This window comes from Python bivittatus, unplaced genomic scaffold (genome assembly GCF_059951505.1).
Source record: "Python bivittatus isolate LINGU-HERP-01145 unplaced genomic scaffold, Pbiv_v1 ctg000780_np1212, whole genome shotgun sequence".
Taxonomy (NCBI): Eukaryota; Metazoa; Chordata; class Lepidosauria; order Squamata; family Pythonidae; genus Python; species Python bivittatus.
In genome coordinates, this window is record NW_028277108.1 from 582783 (window position 1) to 609659 (window position 26877).

General features: G+C 37.6%; 1 protein-coding gene across 1 annotated transcript in view; it reads left to right on the forward strand.

Annotated features, from left to right (window-relative positions):
- Nucleotides 1–26877, forward strand: part of KNDC1 (kinase non-catalytic C-lobe domain containing 1) — an 81320-nt gene that overhangs the window by 36926 nt on the left and 17517 nt on the right. Inside the window, exons 7-17 of the mRNA XM_088128978.1 lie at nucleotides 5532–5646; nucleotides 7100–7171; nucleotides 7262–7323; nucleotides 10993–11151; nucleotides 11441–11518; nucleotides 14241–14322; nucleotides 14498–14660; nucleotides 16641–17551; nucleotides 17923–18067; nucleotides 20664–20743; nucleotides 24561–24895. Coding sequence (XP_087985104.1) covers nucleotides 5532–5646; nucleotides 7100–7171; nucleotides 7262–7323; nucleotides 10993–11151; nucleotides 11441–11518; nucleotides 14241–14322; nucleotides 14498–14660; nucleotides 16641–17551; nucleotides 17923–18067; nucleotides 20664–20743; nucleotides 24561–24895 — 2202 coding nt within the window. The remainder of the gene's footprint in view (nucleotides 1–5531; nucleotides 5647–7099; nucleotides 7172–7261; nucleotides 7324–10992; nucleotides 11152–11440; nucleotides 11519–14240; nucleotides 14323–14497; nucleotides 14661–16640; nucleotides 17552–17922; nucleotides 18068–20663; nucleotides 20744–24560; nucleotides 24896–26877) is intronic.

The following is a 26877-nucleotide window of genomic DNA, read 5'->3' on the forward strand; positions in this document are numbered from 1 at the left end:
CCAATACTTTAAAAAGGAAAGTTTGAACTGGAAATTGTTAATAAACTTTCAGGTTTTAACATTTACGTAGCTAAATTTAATACAATTGAAACCATAATAGATTTCTACTTTATCACACTAAAAATCACTGTCTGCATGCAAAACCTCTGAACCACTTTGCAGCCAGTTTTGTAAGGATCAATGTTTTGATTCACTTTTATCTTTAGGTTGATGCATGTGGCATGGCAGACTCCTCAGGTAGAACGCTTTTCTGAACCATTGGATATTTTTATCGCTTCTTGATGTAATATATGCCGAAAAAAGGGTATCAAAAAAGTGTGCCAGTAGCAGTGGGTGAATTGCTTTCTGAGAGCAGCTGGCGGATGGAGAATTAGAAGCAATTTTATGTCTGTGGCTGCTATGGTCTAAACCAATATTCCCCTGTTTACAAATCACACTGAGGTTTTACAATAAGATGCCAGGGATATACATAAGAAGTTCCATTCATGCGGTAAAATAAGATAAGGAAGTTAAAGTGCATTATATGAGTAAGAGTGCATAGCTAGGAACAGAGGAGTAAAATTTGCAGAACCAAGCTTTATGGTGGCATGGCTTTGAAAGCATTCGTAAATATTTTCTATCAAGTTCTTAAGGAAGGGCTGAGGTCTTAAGGAGAGCAATACATATCCATGGAGAAACCAGTGGACCATATCAGGGCTGGGCAAAGACCTGTAGGCACAGGAGAATCTTACAGTACTAATCCCTGGATTCTGAATGATTAAAGTTCTCTGAAAGATGTTTATCCAAGGATATTGAGATTCACTAGGTCATTGTTTTGTTCTGAAAGAGAATATTTGTTCAGTGGTATAGACTCAGTGTTTCTCAACCTTGGCAACTTTAAGTTGAGTGGACTTCAACTCCCAGAATTCCCCAGCCAGCATGGCTGGCTGGGGAATTCTGGGAGTTGAAGTCCACTCATCTTAAAGTTGCTAAGGTTGAGAAACACTGGTATAGAGGATTGTTATATACCTTTATTAGGAAACAGTATCAACAAAGATGAAAATGATGGCAACAGGTTTGCTTCAAGTAATGTTACTTTTGCTTAAGTTGCAAGAGATACCACAAAATATAAGCTACCTCAGTAACTTGTGGGTGACACAACTCAATGACGAAAGAAGTGCCATTCTGCACAGGAATACACACACATACATGCACGCACATTCATGTACGCATACTGTTCTTTTCAGTGTTCAGGAATGGTTTGAATGCTGTCTGCTTGTATTAGGTAGCGTTCATTTTAGAGATAGTGCTATTGTGCAAATCTTGACGTGCTCCTTGGATTCCAGCCTTCATAGTTACGATATTGTCTCGGAAATAACATAAATCTCCTTGGTGCTTGATCAGTCCTCTTTAACGTCATCATCATGCTTGTTATGCTCTTTGCTTTACTTCAGATTTTTATTGCCAAAGCTGCCTGCCTGCCTGCTGGCTTCGTAACTGTATCGCCAGACTTTTTAAAGTGGCTTTTTCTTTGCAATTCATAAATAAAAATAATCAGGTGTGACTGAGATGCCTTTTTCTCTAACCCTAATTTTAATCTTGATGTCTTGTCTTTTTTCATGCAGTTGCTATGGCTTTTGAACTATAAAACTAGAACATTTGTGTGCATTCATCTCTTGCTTTGTTCTGATGATTTCAACCTCAGACCATCATAGAAGTGAAAATCAAGTTAAATAGTGTGTTTATGGGGAGGGGTGGTGGTGGATAATATATCATTTTCAGATAGCAGCTATTATCCTGGTCCCTAGGTAAATAAGAGATGGATACAGTTTTCAGGAAAGAATGCCTTTTATCTCTCAGAAATAGGAGAGTATTTCTTTTTCCTAAGAAATTTTTTTTAAAAATCCAACTTTCCTGCCCCTCAAAACCTGCTTAAAAAGAAATGAATCTTTCCTGAAATATTGCATCTTTGGAACATGAGGTAGAACAGTTCTGGAGACAACACATTTTTCATTAGTATGAATGATATGATTTGTATTTTAATCCTTGAGGTACAATTATATTTTTGGAGTGGAAAAGCTTGGTAGAAAGATAAAAAAATCTGTTGTATGGCTATCCTCATATTTTCCTGAGTAGAAAAACTAAGAATTGTACTTTCTTTCCTATTATACTGTATATGAGGATTAAGCATTGAAAGAGGATTTCTCTTAATATTTATAAATAAAATAAACTCAGTAGAACATTGGCTCCCAATGGTTCCAGGGCAATGCAGGTAGTATCTAATGCAGATGCCAAAATAAAAATAACTTTATTAAAAAAGCCAAAATTGTAAAAGCTTGCCAAATCTGACAAGTTCTTGTAAGTCTTCTTAGATGCTGCCTATTTTTATTTTAAAAATATTTTAATTAATTTGGGGGTTCTTGTGTCATCTAGAAGGAAAACATATACCATGGTGTCCATGAGTGCCATGTTCCTAATCCTTGGCTTATCAAATGGTCCTCAGAATTTTTGATGATGAGGTAGTGGTCCATATAAAATAAAATGTTTGGACGGGTTGCATTAGATTATTACTGCATTTGGTACAATATTGATTTGGTTTTGGTACTAGGGATTCCAGAATTATAGGCAGGAATTTTTCTAAGTATAATTTTCTAATGTGCCCCCATAAACAAGATTTTAAATTCACTGACATCCTTTAATCCCGAATATCAAAAACAACCTGGAAATTTCTTTAATGCCAAATATGTTCCTTCAAGTCCTTTCTTTATCATTAGTCTTCTGTGTTCAATTAGTTGGTGCTTAAAATCGGACTGGGCTCTAAGTGTCTTGCATTTTAGATGTACTTATAGACAGAGTGCCTTGAAAATATAAATCTACTCCCTGGAATGCTCTTCAAGAGTAACATTCTGAAGATTCATTTTTATTCAAGGAGCAAAGGAAATAAGCTTTTTAAAAAGTGGGGGGAGTAACCCCATCCCCAGGAGCGAGAGACTTGGAGAAGGGGCAGGTGGAGAGGAGTCTAATGAGACGGGGCCTTGGGGGCGGGGGAGTAAGTTAGCCTCCTGAACCCCATTTAAAAGGAATGATAGACAGAGAAACTACTTGGAGTCAGCAAAAAGGAGAGTGTGAAGAATGGAGGCTGGGAGAGGTCCTGTGTGGGCGTTAGAGGACTGAAGAGTGGGGGTGAGAATTGTAATAGTGACAAGTAAAAGGGAGATACAATGGGAGGCTGGGAGAGGGTCATAGGGAGAGAAGGATAAGAAATTTAGGAAATTCCAATCCTTTCTTCTTCCCCTCCCCACCAACCTCCACCCAGGATCCTCCATTCTAGATTGCTAGAAACCTTGGACTCTGATTAGTTCTGTTGATCCCAGGCCTGTCTGTAATATGCTCCTCCACAACTTAATAATGGTGACAAGGCATCCCTGACATGTATCACCAAGACCTGGGTAGGTGAGCACAGAGGGCTTCCTCTGCCTAACCAGATTTCAGGCTAGCTGTCTCAAGCAGGAAAGGCAAGGACACTTGGGGACTATCACACAGCAGAAAATGCTGCTCATGACTTAAAATCACAGTCAGGAGCCCTATGAAAGAGCAGCCTCAGTCTTCTCGTTTCAATCAACTACAGTCCTGCTCAGTTCATTTCATCCTTTTCTTCTTGTGGTGTTGCTGCTCCTAGCATTTATCCTTGGTTGCGGGGCCTTCTCGTTTTGCACTGTGCTTGCTGCAGTTCTTACAGCAAAGCTATCAACGCATGGTCCAACAAGGTGTTTTATTTTTCCGCTGGCTTGTTGCAGCACCTGACCTGATTTTTAAAAATCTTTTGTATAAAATATAGAACATACATTATGTTGCTTTTTTCTTACATTTTGGTAATAAAAATCCACTCCCAATATTCATCTTTCCAAATTCTCTGTACTTGCTCCACAGGAAAGCTCTAAATGCTGGTGAAGGCTTTAAAGTAAGACATACAAGAGACAGGGAAAATCAGATTTTGGACCTGCCAGCCCAGAATGACAAGTATAGCTGAAGAAAACCTGGCATGTTGTGAAGATTAGATGGAGTTTTGTTAACCACAAGAACAGTTTATTCTTTGTTTTTATGATTCTTTGCAAATGCAAACTTTGCAATTTAGGTTGAGGACACCTAAAATGCTTCTGTGTTTGAAGAGTTCATGTTCCATACGATTGCTTATATTTTTAATGACTGAAAGCCACATCAGAGTACAAATTGGTGAAAATGAGGTATTTGCCTATTTTAGAAGTGGCATGCCATTACATCTCCCTAGGGTGGAGTGAAAGTCACCCAGATGCCTAAGGCAAAACTAAAACTAGAACTCCCTATTTCTAGACCAGATGGTCTCTCAGTCATTAGTATATCCCGATATATTCTTATTATTGTTTTTGATAGGATTCTGTCCTATTTCACTGGTCAATCAACATGAAAGAAAGTAACCTCCAAAGTAACTTCTCTGTGCATTTTAGGTGGCTTTATCACATTTTTTTAGTTGGAGAAGAATATGAAATTTCACAATTATATAATGGATTATGGAGTCCTTGGGGTTCCTTGAGCTTGTCGTGTCCTTGCAGATGTTTCATTACCTGGCTAGGTAACATCTTCAGTGCTAGAATGGAGTGGGGTTTGCTCTCTGTTTATATACAGTGGCTTGCCCTGCCTGTGTTGGTGGGGTGGGGCAGGGTTGTGGTTTTTTTGGTGTGTTTTGCTTTTTTCTCCTGGTAGTTCCTTGATTAAACTATTGTTTACTGCTTCATTGTATGTCTGGTGATAATCTTGGTGTTAATTTCTGCTTATCTGGGTGATGATTGCTGGTGAAGAGTTATTCTGGTCTTTTGTTTCCTTTTTATTGCCTCTTTTGAATAGTGTGTAGATGTTGTTTATCTCTATGTGTCTGTTGATGGCTGCCTTGTCTGAATACCAGGCTTCCAGGAATTCCCTTGCATTTTTAGATTTAGCTTGGCCTATGGTGCTGGCAGTTTCCCAGTTGAAACTATGGTTAAGTCTGTCCATGTGTTGTGAGATTAAGGAGTTTTCATCAAATCTTCTGACTGCTAGTTGGTGTTCATGGATGCACTCTGCTGGCCTTCTGCCTGCCTGTCCTACATAGTGGCTGTTGCAGTCCTTACACTGTATGTTGTAGATGACTCCTGTTTTTCCTTCTTGGGCTACCGGATCTTTTCGTTTACTTAAGATGTTCCACAGTTCAACCCTGAGCTACATATATTCTTTTCTGTTGATAATAGATTATCTTTGGGTATTTATATTTATGGCACCTATGATTTTTATCTTAGAAGAAATAAATGTAATGATTGTTTCAATATTGGTCTATATTGAGGGCAATGAGGCATTATGTATTTTTGGAGGAATTGAGAAAAATGCTAGCATTCTGAGAAGAAGGATCCTATATCACAAATGCATTAACTTATGTTCATAGATTAGCATGCACATAATTTAAATTAATACACACATTGTCAATGAGTGTGGCTTCAAAAACACCTTATGTTTCTCAACTCTCCTTAACATTTTGCTTTCAGTGTGTTTTTCTGAAACATCTCTTAATACAGTACGGTAAACCATTGAAAGATTATGAACTCTGGGCTTTATGCCATGAATGTTTGCTCACTCTGGAAACGTATACAGATTATCCAGGTATGACCTTTGCAACTTTCTCTTAAACTAACGTATTTCATTATTTTAACATTAAGAGCATGCTTCATCCTTTTAAGAGCTCTCGGGATGGAGTGAATTGGTACTTTTGAGATACATATTTTGGCTTCCAATTGTACACTTTGGCCAGCCAGCTAATAAAAAGAGGCTATGAAAGGATAAAGGGTCTATCCCAGCGTTTCTCAACCTTGGCAACTTGAGGATGTGTGAACGCCAACACATCTTCAAGTTGCCAAGGTTGAGAAACATTGGTCTGTGGTGATCCCTTTTACTAAACACACAGTAGAAAAATGGATTGTGCCATGAATTTGTTATAGCATGTTGAATGTTAACTTGAATTGAAATATTACTTACCACCTATATGATGGGAAACTTGCAGGAGTTTCAGTTGCTAGAATATTTCACACTCCCTTTTGGTATGTTGATGTATCTTTAAGGCATTCTTGAGCAAGAATCTTAAACTGTGAAGTGTGTAATGGCACATGAATACATATAGTCCATAATTCATCACATTTCTTTTTTATTATACTATAAAGTCATTGCCTATATGCCATCAAATCCCACAAAGAAATTATAGAGTAAAGGCATGATTTGGGAGTTCTTACCACAGCTATTTAATACTTTGTGACTAAGTATGTCATATAAACTCTCATTTAAGATGGTGCCCGGATGCTTATCTCTGTAATAATATCTCAGGTGATCATCTGTGCGCTCATCTGGTAGATAAAAATTCCACCATCAGTGCAGATTGTTCATAGGTCCTTCTCTACTTATTTCAGAATTCTGGGCTTGCATGAATGTCCTTAATGCTTGTTTAGCACCTCATAAACTTTGCCGCAGAAATTGTTCTTATTTTGCACTTTGGGAACTCTAGCTTTATGTTTGCTTGTTTGTTTTTAAAAACCAAACTAATACAAGCTCGACAATGAATCAAATTGCCAAAGGCACCATATTTTATATATTCAAATTCCTTGGGATTTTGGATGACCTGAGCAATGTGCTGGCCACTGCACAATCAATTACAGTATATTCAAGCAGAAGGTCCAACGACGCAACTCCTTTGGTTTATCTCAAGGGCTGATAGGAGGCTTGGGCCAACTGACTTCCACAGAAACTCAGGATTACGAGAAAAGCCTCTAGGTAATATATAGAGCAGTGTTTCTCAACCTTAGCAACTTTAAAATGTGTGGATTTCAACTCCCAGAATCCCCCAGCCAGCAAAATTTGTCAAAGGCACTCCATCTCTGAGCAGCTACATAGCCTCTAATGAAAGGGATGGACCCAAAGTCAGGCAACACTGTACTTTGGTCTTTCAGAACTGAACGTTTCATAATTGAAATATTCTGATTTATAACCAGATAATCAAAATAGATGCCAGTGGCGTTATACGTCCTATTAATATTGTAAATAGTTTTAATGTTATTGTGTTTTCCAGCATACTTGTGTTTAGATTCTGTAGCAATCCATCATGATGGAAGTATTACTTTTGTTCCATGTGGAAATGAAGGTAAATGCATACTGCTGTTAATATTATTAAGCTTCATTTAATGTGGTTGTAAAAATTAAAATTATTTATTGCATTTTATTTTACTTTTAGGATCATCGGATAGGTTTTACTTGGCTCCTGAGGCCGCGGAAGAGGATTTTGTTACAGAAAAGGTATTAAAATATATGAACTTTGCATCATATTTTCATGAAGATCCATCTTTTAAAAAGGTCATACTCACAAGATAAACTCTATGTAAATCTATACTGTGTGTATATAGTTTCTTCATATTCCAAGATGCTGCAATATTGCATGTTTTTTAATACCCTTTTTGAAAAGTGGAGGTTATACCTATAGACCTTGCTTATACAACACGTAGAGGACAAGTAGGATGATGGTACATGTGTCTCTGATTGTGCCTGCTGGCTCCTCTTGCAAGCACGTGTAACTAGCCATGGATAGTGGTTTCCATAGTTTGCTGGCTATATCTTCTCATAGGAGGAGCAGACACAATAGGAGCGTCACGCACCAACATAGTACTTGTTCCTTTCTACCCGAGAAAAAATGCATTGAGAAAAAGAAATGGTTGGACACTTTTTATGTTATAATGGGCCAAATTCGTTGATGTTTTGAAAAAACAAAAACATGAATTGCAGCTGTGGATTTGTTCTGTTTCATTTGGCTAATATGTACTCTATCGGTAGCCTTGTCTTTCTAAATGCTGGACGGAAGCTCCCCATTCTTCCTGTGGCTTTCTTTTGCTATGGTAAATAAGGATACTGTCTCACGGTTATCCTTTGGGAACGAAGGATGTTGACTTGTCTACATAGTCAAAAGGAATTCCCCCTTGAAAAAGGCAGTTTCATACAGAACGAGACATCAGTGCTGCAGTGTTCAATGTCATTGTATAAGCATCATAGGAACTTCTTGATTTTAATAATTAATGAGAGAACGAACTTTAATTTCATTGTCTCTTATATATATATATATATATATACACACACACTCATGTATACATACATATAAACATACTTACACACACATCTGCACACACACAGAAGAGGTGTTATCCAAAATTAGCTCATTCATCTGTTACTTGCAGCAGAAACATCAGCTTTGATCCTCAGCACCAAAAAATCACTGATAATTGATATTAGTAACAAATAACGAATAGTTTACCGCTCTTTTATGGCAACCCAAATAATGTTCCTGAATGAAAGGGCTATCCTGTTTGTAGAAGATAGTTATTCCTAAATGAAAACTAATGGCATTAGCTGCAAGCTCAGGTTTCTGTGATAGGATGGTAAACATTTGGTATTCTAGATGTTGCTGATTTACTGTTGGCAGAAGCCCCAGAGAACATGGCTAGTGGTGAGCAAAAGGACCACATTTCTTTTGCACAATATCAACGCCTGTCCTGGAGATTGAACGGAAGGAAAGACTACACAGATTTAGAACAGGTTTAAACTGAATAAAATTAATGCGATAACATTAATTTGTTTCAAACATATGGTTTAAGTTTAAGTTGATTTGTATGTACATATGGATCTGGAATAAAGCAAAAATTGGGTCAGGTTTGATTTTTACAGAGAAAGGCTAAGATAATCAATGAAAGGTGATGAAGGATGAAAGGTGATGAAAAGTTCTGAATGTGGGACAGGCTGTTTTTTGGCAGTGAACAGTGGATCTTGGGGAAAAATGGACATGGAACTAAAGGAAAGAGGTGAAAAGTGCCATAAATATATGGGAAGTATGAAAAGTGGAATTGATGGAATGATGAAATGGAATCATTGATGGAATGATGACGTGAAAGAGGCTGTGGATTTAAAAAATAGATATAAGAAAATTTCTACAAAAGGGAGAGTGAGAGAAATACCTGGTATAATATGAGGGTTGAATGAAAAGTAATGCTCCCATCTCCATAAATAAGTATATTTTAAATAGCTATATTGTAATAAACGAAACAAGAAAATAATCTACTTGTTTGTTACCTGTATTTAGTTTTCCACATAATCACTACCATTTGCTACACACTTCTGCCAATGATGGACAAGTTTCTTAAAGCCATCACATTTAAAAAAATAAATAAATCCATGCTTCCTCTCTTCAACCAAGTCCTGGTAGTCCTCTCCACCTCTTCATTTGAGTCAAATAGATGCCCACAAAGGTATTCCTTCAATTTTGGGGAAAGTTGGAAGGTGCTAAGTCTGGACTGTATTCTGGATAAGGTAAAGTGGTAAGATCCAACTTTCCAGTTGCCTCTTGGGTGGCTCTTGAAGTGTGAGGCCTAGCATCATATTGCAGTAAAAATTCCTTCTTGTGCTTCCACACTCTGTTTAATCATTTCACAGTTTTGAGTGTTGCTGTATAGTGTGCTGAATTGATAGTGGTGACAGGTGCAAGAAAATCCATGTGAATAACACCATCTGCATCCCGAAAAACTCAGTTTTCCTGCTGAAGCCTGGGTTTTAAATTCATTTCAATTGTAGAGACTCCTTCAGCAGTCAAAAACAAAATCACAATGCGTTGCTTAAAGTGCACTGATGAGTACTCACTACATTTCACAAACAACAGCAACACAACTTTTTCTCACAGCAAATTCCCACCAATTGAAGTAAAAGAACAGATGCTAAAGAACACATCAGAACTTTTAGTGCATCATTACTGCTATCTGTTGGTGACTTATAAGTTTGGTGGCATTATTTTTCATTCTACCCTCATATCTACAGAGAGGAAAAAGATAGTTGCAAATAATATAGTTAACAAGAACAAGAAATAGTTAAGATTGAAAAATGGTGATATGTGAAAGAGTGGATATATATTGTGATATGTAGAAAACTAGTAGTGATATGTTGAGGAGTAGAATTGAATGAATGGAATAAAATTAATGTTGGCAAAAAAGTAAGAAGTCAGTCATAAATTCTATTTATTGAAAAAGAAAGCTACATAGACATCTTAAAGAATGTTAAGAGTGAGCTAAATCATCTTACTGTTCAAGATGCAACTCAGGAATTGGAACATTAACTTGATGTAAACAGTAAAGATGACTTTGGCAGAGATAGGCCACATCTGCTACCAAAGTGACAAAGAGAAAAACATGGCTTAAGTCCAAAACAAGCAGAAAGTATGCATATGCAGCTCAGACAAACACCTTCCTAATTCTCATGGGTGTGAGAAAGGGAGGGGTATAGCCAATCAGACTTGCAAGAGTCTGTGGTTATAGCCACTCTCAATAAAGTAGCCTTATCTTTCCTGTGGAGTTGATTCATGGTCTAGTCTACTAGGTGGGGCAGACATTTATGTGATTTGGTCATACCCATTTTTGCCACATTTTGAGCTGATATACATAGGATTGTTTATTAGACTCCAGATCAGTCACTGGATATCAAAGATGCATATGTTCCTCCATACCTATCAAGTAGTGATAAGTAGCTTATCAAGTATTGATAAGGCTGAATTTCATGTAAGGAGGAGCTTCTTTAGGGTCAAGTGCTGAAAAGTAGCAATGTGCCTTTTCAAAGTTTATTCCACATTACAGTCACTGAATGATCCATTCGGAGATCAAGTCACTAATAGGCGTTTGTGGCTTGGTTTGGTGATGAGGGAAAGCCCATTATTACACTTACTTGTGTCTTCACCTCAGACATCTCTAGGATAGGCTTATCTGCTTGTTCTGAAGCTTGCAATTCATCTGTTGGTCAGTTATGCTTTTAACAAACACCTCAGTTTTATGTCAGTGACCTGAATTGGACTTTTAACCATGTGCATTCAAGGACAGGGAGCAAATTAAGTGGGACTTGCCAGGTGATTCAGTTGCCTTTTCACTGTGCCATTTCCAACAGGCCTGTATTTACTGTATGGCTGCAATTTTGTGGAGAGCAGCAAGATGTAATTTTCCACCTGATCACAAATTGGTGTTGCCAGGGAAACTGAAAAATTTTCTTCTGAATATGGCAAGAAGCAAGCCAGAAGACCGCCCTTCTCTAGCAGATGCAATTAAGGTGAATTAAATTCAGCAATTTAATTTTCAGTTTTATTTCCACAAGCCAGCTTAGTAGCAAATAGGAATTTCTACTGGTTTTTGTAATTCATCCAATTTGTGCGGTTGCCCTAATGGCTGCTTTCAAAACACATTCATGGGATTTTGAAAGAATATTAATTTTGAGCAACTTTGACTTAATTGTAATAAAGGTTCTTCCTAAATTTAAATTATTTTTAAAATGCCTAGTTTTTAATGCACAGCTCTCTTTCTTAGTGTCTGTAATTCAGCATGAGAATTCACGTTTCTAGATTTGTCGTAGTTACCTGCTTGAACAAAATATCAGCAGCAAGACGGTTCTAGAAGCTTTAGCAAAAATGGCATCTCAGGTATGAATATTTTTGGTGGGGTATGTGTGTATCTATATGTCTATATTTTATTCCAGTAAAGTTTTATTGACAGTAAAATTATCTTTGCTCCATACATTCTTTTACTTTCGTTTCAGTTCAACGCCACAGTTGTAATCATTTTTGTGCAAGATTTGTTTAAATAAACCACAGATTAATTAAACTGTTTTCAGGACTTATTTTAAAAAGAATTTTTATGGATCGTAATTTTAGAAACCATCCTGGTTTCTAAACCTGGTTTCTTCCCCTACACTATATCTTAACAATAATACCAAATTATAGAATCCAAATGCTATAGGAACATTAGCACCACATGTTTGTGTTCTGAAAAACTCCAAAGATATCTGGACTTCAGAGTACATTTCAGTCATGATCAACACCCCACTGGGCACATTTGTAATTACAATGAAGTGCCATAAATAGCATCATAGCTGCTATACAGACTACCCATTCACATTTCTGGGGACAAAATGTATGGTACTCAAAGTAATATGTTGTTCAAGAACCGGAATCTTTTCCCAAAAATAACTTACCCACCCTCCTTAATATCTATCTTCAAACTCTCTCTCTTTTTCTTTCATTCACTCCATATTGTTAGCACAGCAAGCAAGTAGCCTTATATTCCCAAAGTACTGTGATCACGCCTTACCCTGGATCCCATCCCTAGATCTTCCCTCACTTCGATGTGAAGATACAACCACATTGCTGACTACAGTTCTCTAAAATAATACTATTTTTAGAATACATTATTAAATCAATGAATGTATTTATCTTTTGTCAGTTTTGTATATTCTGGTATAATAGTTGGAGCCCCCAGCTATTAAGATTTCTAGTCCTAAGTCCACTCCTTAATTTCTCTTTTTTTATACCAAAAAAGAAATAAAGTCAAACGTTCTGTTGGCAACTTTCCATGAAACATGAAACAAGATAATGAGATGCATAAAATACAAATATCCCAAACCTATTCTTTTATTTGAACCAACCAGAATGGCCTAAAGAAATGGACTTTTTTTTTAGTTTTCCATAATTCAAACAAGCTGTTATAAGAAACATAAGATGTGGAAAAAGTAAGATATCCCAAAAAATTGGGACAGTTATTTTTGCCATGAGGTCTATATATCACAGTCAGGAACTGTAGACAAGTTAAAATATATTCTGTTTTGTTTATTATTTCAGCACAATAAACATTTTAATTATAAATTATATGTATGTAAATTAAGTAGGGTAACCTATGTATTCCATATTTTGCATTCTTTTTAAACTGCTATAGCTGTTCACATATTTGTTTGGCATGGATATTAGTATTATGCAAAGCTTCAGGTCAGATATTTGATTTGAGGGTGATTTGACCATTGAATTAAATCAAGGGTATTTGAATTGACTTGAAAAATCAGTGGACTTCTGTACATTTTGTTCAGTTGTAACTTTGAATAGATTTGGTTCGACTTTTTGAACTGTACATTATCAGACTGCACATTCAAATCACATTGACTCTTGAAATCAAGTTGCAGGCTAGATCTTGGCTGATTCGCACACTCATAATAAATACTGCCTTTCCTTATCTTTCCTACCCATGCGTTATACTAGGCCGACGAACAAATGAATATATTTCTTGGGGGGGGGGATATATATTCTAAACATTTTATAATCTGGCATTTCTCAGAGAGCTCAAAGCAGTACATGGGGGTTGTCCCTTAATTTTATCTCCACAATAAAATCTTTGTGGGGGAGATTAGGTGGAAAAACTGAGTTCTCTAGTCTACACACTCCAATATCTTAATCATTAGCAGATATACTGAGAGGATATATTTGGAATCTAATAACTTCAGGTGACTCCAGTTGGAAACAATATAATTCATTACAATCAGAAAGGCCCATAAGGCTCTGTCTTGTTCAAATAATCTTTAAGAAAAAGACTCTAATGCAGTGTTTCTCAACCGTGGCCACTTGAAGATGTGTGGTCTTCAACTCCCAGAATTCCCCAGCCAGCATGGCTGGCTGGGGAATTCTGGGAGTTGAAGTCCACACATCTTCAAGTGGCCAGGGTTGAGAAACACAGCTCTAATGGCTTGTAGCTTTCCTGATAAAATTGCATCCTTCATAAAAATGGCAAGATTGTGGTGTGAGAGAGGAGTTTGATGAACAAGACCCTCCTTCCCTCCCCCCCCCTTTCTTTTTGCTGTTGCTATGGCAGCAGAATTGGAGCAGGATAGAATATGAAAATACAGTATAGCCTTTTATATATATGTTCCTTTCCTTCAACGACCTTTCCAAAGGCCATTTCAATGGCCAGTTGGTTCAAGTGACAGAAAATAAACATTCCAGTAACCTATCCTTTCTTGCATTGGGAAAAACTAAGTTCCACACTTCCTTTATTTTTTATGCATTGAGATCTTTGGGGTAAAAGAGGTTAAAAGCAGCCTATGCAAAACCTATATAATTATTAGTTCAGAGGAGCTTCAACTATTGTTCGCAATAGGAAAACCATTCTAAATAGCCCAGATAAAGAACTGGCATTTAGCTCAAGGACTTCATTCTATGCTTTTATTCGTTTGACTTTCTTGAAATTGGAGGTATAAAGAATTTAAGCCCCTAGGCAGAATAGAGGAAACCATTCTGTTTCTCTCTGTGTTTGTGTGTGCATAAGCTGAAGACAGTATTTCTAACACCTTTCTTTTGTCGTCCTTCATTATTTTGCCGATAGGGCTTCAGAGAAGAGGAATCTTTTAATGTTAGCTGGCCTTCTAATTTTCAAAGTGGAAGTTACTCAGTAAATGCTAACTTAGGTGAGTATTTCTCTCTAAATACCTTGCTATTCCTGATTTTATTTTTTTTTTATAAGAACAATCTAAGTCATCTGCCCAAACCTGTTAGAGATTTTTTTTTTTTTGGGTCAACTATTGTTTGCTTTTCTTTAAGCAGCATGCCTACTTTTATTGTCAATTGTGTTCCCACTTTCAGGATTTTTGCCTATGAGCAACGAAAGCAAACTGATAGCAGTAGAAGGACCAGTCCCTTGCCAGCCACCTTTAAACACAGAAAGGATCGTGTTGCCAAATGCCTTCACTTCTTCAGCAACTCACTTTAAGCCTATTATTCTGCATCAGAATGTAAATCATAACATGTAAGTGAGGTTGTGTCGTCCAGGCAATGATTCATTCTATTTAATGGGAGGCAAATTACATTTATTATACTATGATGCCTTCTTTTTGGCTAGGATGAAGCTGATCACATCATAAAGATCTTCTGATTTTTGCGGAGAGAAACACATTTAAACTCTCCTGAGTCTGCTCGTTTATTCCTATTTTTATCAATGGAGAAGTTTGGACATTTTCAGTGCTGTCTTTAATTTGCCACAATTAACTATCATTAATCTTAATGATAGTTCCTTTCAAACAAGTCCATTTCAAATCACAGTAAAAGAAGATAAGTTTGTAAAATAAAATAAAATGCATTCGATACGTTTTGTAATACATTATATGTAATATTTTTTTTTAATTTCAGGTCATTTAGAATGCTACGTATTATGTTCTTCTTTAATCATATTTTCCTTAAAACAGAAAAAGCAAAATGCTTCTACTGCTTTAGCTATTTGAGGTTGCTTCCATTCTCAGGTTAACATGTAGTCCCAAGTTCTATTTTTGTGTCCCTCAGAATAATTTTTAGTTACGATTGCTGAAAACCTGTGGTACTGATTCTCAAGTCCCACATACATGTAATGTAGCCTGCAACTCCTCTTCCCAATCTGAATTGTAGCTCTTTGTCCTAAAAGGTTGCCCAGTCCAGAGGCTTAGAAGAAGGCCAGCTCTTTTTATCATTTTGGTTGCTGTTTTCTCTATTTATTTCTGTGAGTTTAGGCCTGGTTTATCTCCAGTTTGATTATCGGAACCATATACATCATATTCTGAATCTGAAGACATAGTATGAGCTTACCAAGTGATATTTTTATTCCCCTCCATTTATCTTAACTATATTTTCTTATAGCTCCTAACACTTGGGGAACTGCAGCAGAACGTCAAGAACATTCCAGCCCTGAACTCTGCTCAGCCTTTATCATTGGGGATTTCTTTTCTGTCCAGTTCTTCCTATAACTTTCCTCTGCTGTCCTGAAGCTAAAGGGCTCTGATTGCAGCTGGCTGCCAATTTTGAGCCTAGATTTATTACTATTTAGTTTTGAAGGTGCAAGAGAAGTTGGACATCCAAGGTCCTAGTACAATGTATGAGATCATTTATTTGAATGCCTTCTTATCATGTGTTCTTTTAATTTAAAATTATATGCTTCTGGATATCTAGAATATCCCTATGTTACACATAAACTCCTACTGTTTTGTTTCCAGACTGATAGACATTCAGCTCTTGAAGTTGCTTTAGAAAAAATTATACCAAAGTCAACTCAACTCAACTCAACTCTCTCCCCCTCTCCTCTCCTCTCCTCTCCTCTCCTCTCCTCTCCTCTCCTCTCCTCTCCTCTCCTCTCCTCTCCTCTCCCCTCCCCTCCCCTCCCCTCCCCTCCCCTCCCCTCCCCTCCCCTCCCCTCCCCCTCCCTCCCTCCCTCCCTCCCTCCCTCCCTCCCTCCCTTCCTTCCTTCCTTCCTTCCTTCCTTCCTTCCTTCCTTCCTTCCTTCCTTCCTTCCTTCCTTCTTCCATAATGTATTTTCTCTGTATCTAGAAGGGAGAAAAAAATATATATATTCAAGGTTACCTGAAAGAAATTATTTCCCCCCCCCAAAAAAAAAATAAAGTAAGAGAATTGTCTCCACAGAGTCTCAAAATGTCAAGGTTAGGGTCACAATAGCTTAGAGCAGAAAAGGAAAGTGAAATAACGAGATAACTGTATATTGGACAAAAGGCAGAAAAAACAAAGAAACTATTTCAGCATAAGGATATGAGTGGTTATAGCTGAAACCCCAAAAGAGCCATTAAAGAAGCTACTGGAGTTGGAAGGAAGTCAGGAAATAATGCTTACATTAGAAGTGGTGCAGCCACCATTAATGGATGGATAGTTGGTGTGAAAACCACATATAATTGTTCCATGACTTTGTAAAATAAAGCATCCATGTTGGCAAAGCGAGTCTTTCTTAATCAATCGTCTTATTACTTTCCAGAGATGCCATGGCATCCACCATGGTAGAATGTGAAACTATGCCAAGAATAGCTTCTGTGAATAGCAAAAGTCCAATACATTCCAGTAATGACACTGAAAATAAGACAGATGAAGATTCTAATTTGTCTGCTACCTGTGTAATGCCTGGTGCTCTGGAGCACAATAAAGAAGGACCAAAAGTACAACAACAGGAGGATCATGAAGAGCAATCTCCAAGCAGTACTAGCTCATGTATCCCTAACTTACCATTTCTTTCTGAATCTTCATGTGTGTCTCAAGAGAGATGTGTTTTGCAAACATCTCCCTCAGCTAATCCTGACTCTACTGTGCCATCTAGTATGACTTTTATAAATAATTTTCTTTTAAAGCAGGATCCAGAGACAAGAGTGTTGACTCTAGTACCCGTGCAGATAGCTATATCAGAGCAAATACCAAATAAACCCCTCCATTCAAGAACAACTTACAGCTGTTGTCCAAGTTTACATGTGCTCCTTTCAGAACCTGCAGTGAACTATGATGCTAACAGAGCCCTAAAAACAAATTCATCCTTAAGTAATGTGAGAAATGACAAATTTGGTGATGTACAAAATAAATTTTGGGACATAAAAACTAAGATGGATGGTTTAACGCCAACAACAATTAATAAAGAGACTCAAACAAAATGTTCTGAAAGTAATCCGTGCCTTGTATCCTGTAAGAAATCTGATACAGATGCAGAGAATAGTTTCCTTTTATCAGATCATGCACTGGATATCTCGGTAGACCAAAATTCTGCTTGTTCACTCATCCTAGAAACTTCTCTTCAGAATAAAGGAGTGCATAATGTTCCCTTGGAGAATGTTGTGCAACTTATCCAAGAAGAGTTTGCATTTGGTAGATCTCAGGACAATACTACTGAAGCCCTGGCTATAGGTAGGCATTAATATTTTCATACCAGATTACAAATACTTAAAAAAAAAAAAAAAAAGCAAATCAGACCTGTCACTAAAAGTTACTGTAATTTAGAGTTTTTTTTATTTTTATTACAGTTATCAGATCCATCTCTCAAAAAGCTTTTCTATATCTTTTAAGTTTGCAAATCCCATATAGGATAAAATCTTCACCTATGCATTTTTGGTTTTTAACTTGCTTTTGTTTGAATCATGCCTACCTTCCAAGGAATATGGGTTATTTATTTTCAATCAACACTGGAAAGAAATTTGGGGGGGGGGAGATAAGCCTCAATAAGCCAATGATTTTTTTTTTTTACATATCCCACTATCTTCTTTTTTTTTTTAAATCAGGTAAATATATTTTCAGTTTAAAGGATCTCAGATACAACACATTCTGCAATGCAGTTTCTGAGAAATTTTGTGATCTTTACTGGGAAGAAAAATTACTAGCAAATCTTTATGATGCAGCAAATGGTAGAACTCCTGTATCTGAAAGGCAAGTGATTCTTATGTTACCTTTTAATGCCAATTTTGCCTTTGCTTATATTACTGTTCTGTTTGCAATTTCAACTCTTCCATCATTCCTAGCACTCATCTATCCAACCTGATTTTTGAATATGTATTGGCTTCTGTTCTCACTGGCAGTTCTGAATGGACATTGAAAATCTGGTTGCAATCTGGCATGTTCCATTATTCTGAATTCCTTCACTTTTCACAACCGTGCCTGAACGACCATTCCTGGACACTATGCTAATGTTTAATCTTTGTTGTTGTTTTTTTAAAAAAAGAACAACCACTTGGGAAAGTCATTGAGTAGGCATGTGTTGGGACATTTAAGAATTGTGTAGGAGCTTAAATTGACAGGCACATCTGTATAGGCATAAACATGAATACACGGACATAAACTTGAATAGACTCAGGAGAGACTATAAAACACTCAGTCATTCTGAGCACAAGCTGCTTTGCAATCAAACTGGAGTCTCTTTTATTCCAGCTATGCAGTATGTTCTCTAGAGGCTAGTTAGATACAAATATATTAACTTCAAAACTTCATTAAGCACATAATAAAGTTGTCTGGCTTCTTAGTTTCAGCATTAAGTGCAAGACAGACTCAAACCATATGGTTGGTGTTTCATAACAGCTTATATCATGAATGCCTGTTTTTTGGCAGCATTTCTCATGACCAATTTGGTAGATAGTGACAAAAAAAATCCTTGCATGTCTGTTCTCTGATTAAGTCTCCAAACTGTTCATTAACATATTTGCCAAACACTGTCTGCATACAGGGCAACTTTATAGACAAAAAAGGTGGGAAGAGGTAAACATTTATATTGCACACCATTGCTTATCAAAAGGTCTGTGTAGAATACTTTTCTTTTGAATTTTAAAGGTGCAGCTTTCAATTGATCAGCTGGGAACCTTTTCACATTGATTTCTGTGCCAAAGAATTGTTGGTGTTGAAGATTCTTTGGTGCATGTTCTACATCAACATGTGTGATGTCCTGATTGTTCTTAGATCAGATGGTCTCATTTTTCCCTCCATGAAGACAGAACAAACCTTGGTATACCACTAATCTTCCCCCTTTCCCCATTCTTGTCTGCACTGTAAGGGCAGTTAGGCAAGGGAACATTTTCCCTGTTTTATATTTTATTTTATTGTCATTGAGACTCCCCATTTGCACACCTACGTAATACCAGCGTTTTTCACAAAATTATTTAAACCTCAAGATAAAGCTGCTAAAATCTGAAAGCAAAATAATGATTTCTTTTTAAAGCACAGTTTTCAAAATTTTAGAACATGGTCAGTGATCTTTAACTCTCACTAAAGCAATGAAGGAAGTACAGAGCAGGAAGCTTAAGACAGTAGACCATGTAATAAATGCAGAGTCATGAAAGATAATTGCTGGCATATGTCTGAGACATATACACATTGTAGAACAAGACTTTGGTTACATGGCTGGTGTGGGTCTTCCGGGCTGTGTGGCCGTGGTCTTGAAGTCTTGTTTCCTAACGTTTCGCCAGCACCTGTGACCGGCATCTTCAGAGGGCAGGAGCACAGAGAGGAGCAGTTCTCTCTGTGCCCAGGATGATGTGACCCTGCTGTGGGTATTTACAGAGATCAGCGAGGGTGCCTGAAGGGTGTGGGGGGGGAGGGGGTTGGGTTAACGATTGGCTGCTTGTTTTGGTGTCAGATTATGATGTTCAGATATCATGCTAATCAGCAGCCACTGTTAACAACTCAATGGAAAAAACCCTGCCTAACCCCCAGGAAGATACACACATAATCTGACACCAAAACAAGCAGCCAATCCAGAACACGGCCACACAACCCGGAAGACCCACACCAGCCATCGTATTCCAGCCGTGAAAGCCTTCGACAATACACTTTGGTTACATGTCTGCTACAAATAGTGCAGTGTTTGATGTACACATCATACATCTTACACACTTCCTCATACCTGTTTCCACCATAATGCATAACTCTATGAGATCTGATGACTTCTGTGTTTGTGCTAGTAGTTTGTGCTGCAATTTTGCTATGGCAGGAAAAAAAGGGGAGAGTTCAGAAAGCAGATGAAAGCTGAATCACTGTAAATTGCTTTGGAGCAATCATTTGGGAGTAGGCAAGTGCAGCACAAAAGCCAAATAAATTCATTGTTCCTTCACAAATATAGTGAAAAGGGCAGCTAGATCAGGGAAGAGACAAATATTGAAAACCTGGATGAACATAAAGATAGGCTGGGTTGTGTTTTTTTTCTTCCCCTAAATAGCCTTGTCGTAAAGGTGCCTGGAGAGAACAGGTGGCAGAATTGGCCACATGCATTTCAAATTTTATCATTCACAGCTTGATGAGATTCTACCTGTTTAATGTTTCATCTGGGCCTTGGCTAACCACTGTATGTGGGCCTTGCCCACCTATTTTGAATGTCTAAAAGCTTTGAAGCTTTCCCATTTTTGACTGAAATGCACCCATACACATGGTGGAAGATGCAAGCACTTTAGCTTATCTCTGAACGTTTCCACCTCCAAAAGTATTTCGTTTATGAATAAGCATTCGGATGTTCATCTCTCACACTCTCCCTCATTTTCAGAATTAATGAAGCACAATATTTGAGCAAGACTTTTCAAACCAAGCCAAACAAGTTTCTGAGTGACAGTGAAGAAGCAAAAGGTACAAAAAAGTTAATGGGCATGTCTTACATTCATTGATAACTAACAGCTATAAACCTGCAGCAGTCAAATCAAGGTATGAAGCAATAGCCCTCATGTCCTACTAGAAGTAAGGAGAAGAAGAGCAATGGGGATTTTGAAGCAAAGATTTATATCCTTGGAAAACTGGCTCTCAAGTGAGCCTACTGGAGAAGGTTGAACTAATGTTTCAAGATTTATTTGTATACATCAATCAGATTTGACAATTCAGCTTTCCTTTTGTTGAAGTGCCATGTATCTCAGATTGTTTAAACTCATGTGATGCTTCTAAGGATGATGGAGGAGTCTAATATATAGTAATCCTAAAATGGATGTGATTTGACCTGAAGCAGTAGAGTATTAAGTATATAGATCAGAACAGGTTCCACTATGAACCTGCTCAGCTATTTAGATTAACAGGAGAGGTTCTTCTGAAGATACCCCTGTTGCCAAAAGTTTGACTATCTGGAATGCAAGAAAAGCCATATCCTGTGTGACTTGCTGGGTGAGGAATGCACTCCATATGGAGATCCATCTCCTCCAACTCTCCCAATTCCATAGGGGACATTTAGGACAAACTAATAAGATTGTTCTCACAAGCCTATCAGGATGTTCTTTAACATTCCTAATATTTTGTTTTGTGTATTTTTCTGGGCAACTAGACATATTTCCAGTAAACCCCTGGGAGCATGTGTCAGCATGTTTAGTTTCTAATATCCCTGGGAACTAATGGAAGCAGTAACAGACTTTATTTATTTGGGCTCCAAGATCACCACAGACAGACTACAGCCTGAAATTAAAGGACGCTTGCTCCTTGGGAGGAAAGCTATGGCAAACCTAGACAGCATATTAAAAAGCAGAGACATCGCCTTGCCAACAAAGATCCGCATAGTCAAAGCTATGGTTTTTCCAGTAGCGATGTATGGCTGTGAGAGCTGGACCATAAGGAAGGCTGAGCACCGAAGAATTGATGCCTTTGAATTGTGGTGCTGGAGAAGACTCTTAGGAGTCCCCTGGACTGCTAGAAGGTCAAACCAATCAATCCTAAAGGAAATCAATCCAGACTGCTCATTGGAAGGATTGATACTGAAGCTCGAGCTCAGGTACTTGGCCGCCTAATGTGAAGAGAAGACTCTTTGGAAAAGACCCTGATGATGGGAAAGATTGAAGGCAAAAGGAGAAGGGGATGGCAGAGGATGAGATGGTTAGATAGCATTACTGAAGCAATGAACATGAAATTGAGCAAACTCTGGGAGGCAGTAAAGGACAGGAAGGCCTGGCGCAATATGGTTCATGGGGTCACAAAGAGTCAGACACGACTTAACGACTGAACAACAACAAAATCCCTGAGAACTATCTGGAGCCAACAGCCATTGTTTAAAATAAGGATATCGCTAGACGTTGGTGTTTTGCTTTGCATTATGCCTGATTCATTCTCTCTCTCTCTCTCTCTCTCTCACACACACACACACACACACACACATGCACACACATTTATGATCATTGAGAAATGTAGTAATGTGAAAAAGGAAGTTTATTGATTTAGAGAAAGTGTATGATAGTGAATAACTTATAGAATTTTTAGGTGAATATGAACATCGGTTGTCAAATGTAATTAAGAAAATATATGATGGGTGTAAAACATACAAACATAAATAGAATGGATAGCAAATGGTTCAATATTGAACAGGGCTTAAGACAAAGATTTCAATTTATTTGATTCAATTTATTCAATGTACACATTGCCTGAGTCCATACTGACTTTGGGCGGCTCATAGTATAACAGAATAAATTAAAAAATACAGTACAAAACAGAGAAAGCCAATGCCACAAGAAAACATACAAAATATGTTCCAACAAGGATCTCCATCTACCCTAACCCAAGGCCTGGGAGAATAGCCAGACCTTTATGGCCTTCAAGAATGCCATCCATAGCCACTCTGGATGGGTAGGATTGAGTTGGGGTTAGTTCTTCCCCATCTAGGCTTGCATAGCCTCCAGGGCCTGGGACAGACCTCAATAGCCTCACTTGGCTGGCCTGAAGTCAAGAGAAATAAGTGGGCATCATCAGCATACTGATGATTTTTTTTTTTTTTTTTGGTACCTTCAAGTCAATCTTGACTCCTGGCGACTGCCTGGACAAATCTCTGCAGGTTTCTTGGGAAGATTTTGGAAGTGGTTTGCCCTTTTCTGCTTCCTAGGGCTGAGAGACTGGCCCAAGGTCACCTAGTTGGCTTCGTGCCTAAGGCGGGACTAGAACTCCCTGCCTCCCAGTTTCTAGCCTGGTGCATTAACCACTACACCAAAGTGGCTCTCATACCGATGATGCTGAACCAAACACTGGCTGATGACCTCACTCAGCAGTTTCATGTAGAACTTAAACAGGGAGGGAGAAAGCATTGATTCCTATGACACCCCACAAAGGAGGACCCTAGGGGTTTATCTCTCCTTTCCTGCCAACACCAACTAGAACTGGCCTCAAAGTAAGGAGGAGCACCACCATAAAACAGTACACCCATTCTCAACCCCTAGATCCAGCCCAGAAGGATATCTGCTGTTGGTACTGAAAGCCACTGAGAGATCAAAGAGCACAAGGATGCACTACCAGGATGCACTACCTCCATCCTGGCTCTGCCACAGATCATCAACAAGTGTGACCGAGGCTGCCTCCATACTGAATTCTGGCCTAAAACCTGACTGAAATGGGTCTAGATAACCCACTTCCTCCAGGATTCTCACAACTGCAGTCCCACCACCTTTGCAACAACCTTCTGCAGAAAGGAAAAGTTGGTGACAGAATGGTAGTCATCTAAGCTGTGTGATCTTTCCTTGGTTGCTTAATGTATTTATGGATAAATACAGTATATAAGCAACATTTATGGTGATGTTAGAGATATGTTGGTTAGGGATGTGAATATATACCTCTGAATGCTGGAAATGCTGTGCTAATAGCTGAACACTTCAGTGATTTGCAGTTAACATTATCTAGAATGGGTTAAGAATGGGTGTGAAAATTAATGACCAAGGTATTTGTGATTGATAAGGAAAATGGAGTGAATGACTGTTAAGTTACACATAGGTGGTGAAAAACCAGAGGAAGCAGAAGATTTTGTGTAACTTGTTAGAATGTTTACTAAAGATGAGGAAATGTGTGGATATATTTTAAGATATGTTGGTAATATGGGTTAATATGAAGTCTGTTGCAAGGAATAACAGTTTCTCAAAAGAAGTGAAAATCACTATGCATAAAAGTCTTCTTCCCACTTGTTACATAGAAATAAGAGTTGAGTATATCAAGAGAAACTTAAAAATAAGTTGAATGCAGTGGGAATGGGGCATTTTAGCAATATGAGTAGTAGAACAAGAGGAGATGGGGTCAAGAATGAATGTGAATTAAATAGAAAAGTGAGAGATGGTACAAAAAAGTGTGTTGAAGATCAAATTACAAATGAGATTCATGAAGGAAGAGTAAATGAGTTGACAGGAAGGGGGAAGACCAAGTTATGGTCAAGTAGAGTCTCTGTCTTTACACAACACAAGCAGATAGAAGAAAGGCTATCTTGCAGAACATCCGTTATATTTGGTGTCATATGAAGAAAGCTCTTCTTTAAATATGGAGTTGACCTATGCAAAATGTTAATTTGCTAATGCTGCTAAACATAGCAAATACTATTTATAAGAATATTTATAAATATTCTTGTGACAATTGGCCTTAAAACAAACAACCACTAGAGGAACACATCCAATATAATGTATTATAGTTTCCTTTCTCTGCTCTTTAATTTTCCATGCAAATGCAGTTCATATTGCTGATACACATGCAGATGAGAAGGAAGTTGAATCCCAAACACTTCTAGTTGGAATACAAATGGAGGGAGAATGTTTGCAGACCAATAAATGTTGCAGTGGATCAAGTGTTACAGAAAAAGAACAGAAGCAAGAAGAAATTCAAGTCAAGATGGAAGAAAATATGTACTCCAGCTCTTCCTGTCCTTCTGAATTGCCTGGATTTTGTCCTGGTTGGAGCAGTGCCTTCTATGGTTCAGAATGGTTCAGCCTGGATGTACACAATTATTTCAGAAAACTTGGAAAACAAAAAGCTCATGGAACTCAAAATATAGATGCTAAAAAAATGGTAAGTATCCTGTTTTTTCAAGATTGAAAAACTATGTGTGCACTTCGGGTAGAATGTAATATAAAGCAATAAAATTAGACATCTTTCATCTTTTAAACTAGGGTACACGTGTACTATTCTATTTCCTATTGTCTTTACGAGACTGGCCCTTGTAGCTTTCGTTCCACTGTTTCTCCTATACTTCAAGTTATAGAATCTCCAGAATATTGTGAATAATATTGATGTTGGGAGTTTGTTTACACTTCATGATTAGTTTTAAAGATGAAGGAGAAGCCTGAAGAATTGGTTATTCTTTGAATTATGTTCTTGAATTATCTTCCTTAAATATGTCACTGAGTCTGGGGATCCAGATCTGTAGCAGACCCATGCAATAGTTGTGTTAATATATTGCTGGTGATTTTGATTTTTACCTTGGCTATGGATTACATGTGTGCTGTTACATTTATTTATTTATTTATTTATTTATTTATTTATTTATTTCTGTTTAATTACTGAATCTGAGATGGGCAGGCATATAAATTGAGATAAATAAGCTCAATTGTAAGTGAACAAATAATCAAAAGTAAATAAATACATATTCTGTCTAAAGGATTGCGAAGGACTTTTGGAACAGAACTCAAGACAATCTGAAAAATACTCTTGGAGTATTTTCCAATCCAGCTACTGTGTCTTGACTTATGGCTAGTTTCCTTGCTGTAATTGAGAGCTGAAAGAGGATGACAGCAAAGCAAGGCAGAAAGCTAATTACTGTGCTTTCATAATGAATGGTAACACACAGATCAGGGCATAACATCAAGCAGTTACTCAGAATAGATGCAACAGATGTCAGCTAAAGATTGGCAGTGGGGAGAGCCCATTTTATGCCAGCATTGTTTTTGGCAGACTGGATGGTGGATAGATGGCACTGGAACTCAAAAGCAAAAAAATGCCACGAAAGGGGGTATGATGGCATTCTTCAACTTTCTTTTGTCACACAGAAGGACCAAATGTTTTTTTTTTCTTTTAGTATCTCAAAAGTGCGGGCTACAGTATAATGGATTTAAGTTGGAGAAAGGCAGGGTCCAGGTGAATTGTTCACAAAAATCAAGAATGAGGCTTACATAGCTTTAGAGCGAGACTTCCCCAGTAGCTGAGTTCAATCGAATCACACACACTGGATTCAGAAAGCTCTGTCTGTTGAGAGTACTTAAAAGACGTACCATTTAGGAAAATGCCTTGAATTGAGAATTTTGAGTTTAAGCACATACTTAAATGCCGAGACTGTTCTTAAAAAGAATAAAACCAGTTCATTTGCCATCTGGTGTTCTCATCAGAGAAACCTCTCTACCTTCAGGAAGAGGTTTAGTAAGGCAGGCAAGAGGTAGATTTCTTTTAACAGATCAAAAACGTATGTTGAACTGTACTTAAAGATTTTTTTCCCAACCCGAAGAGAAACTCTTTGGCTTTGGATGATTGAATTCCTCTTATTACTTTTACTCGATGTTTTTCAATATGCAAATAAGCGCATATAGGTGTAATCAATAATGAATATTGCTTGGTTTAAGAAGTCATTATTTCTGGAAGTCAAGCCTATGCTATGTTGCTTCTGAAAATAATGAAAATATGAAATAGTATCTAATAACTCTTAGAATCACCTGGACCCAAGTCATAGTGCATCTTCTTTTTCTTCAGAGGATTCTTGACACACTATTTTTTGAAACTTGGGCTGATGCCTGAATGTCTGTGGGTTTTGTTTTTGTTTTATTTTTTTGGCTAAGTATTCCCCAACAATAATTTCAAAAGCTGGTACTTGCTCAGAGGGAAACTTTGATCACAATGGTCCTACTGTTTGTTGCAATTACTTGGTGACCCCAAAATACATTTTTTGCCATCTCAGATACATCTTTGAAAGGGATGAGATGTATTTCCTTATATATAGTACATTCATATTGTTTCCACTTGCAAATATTGGTTGCAGTGGGGTACATATATTCTGAAATAGG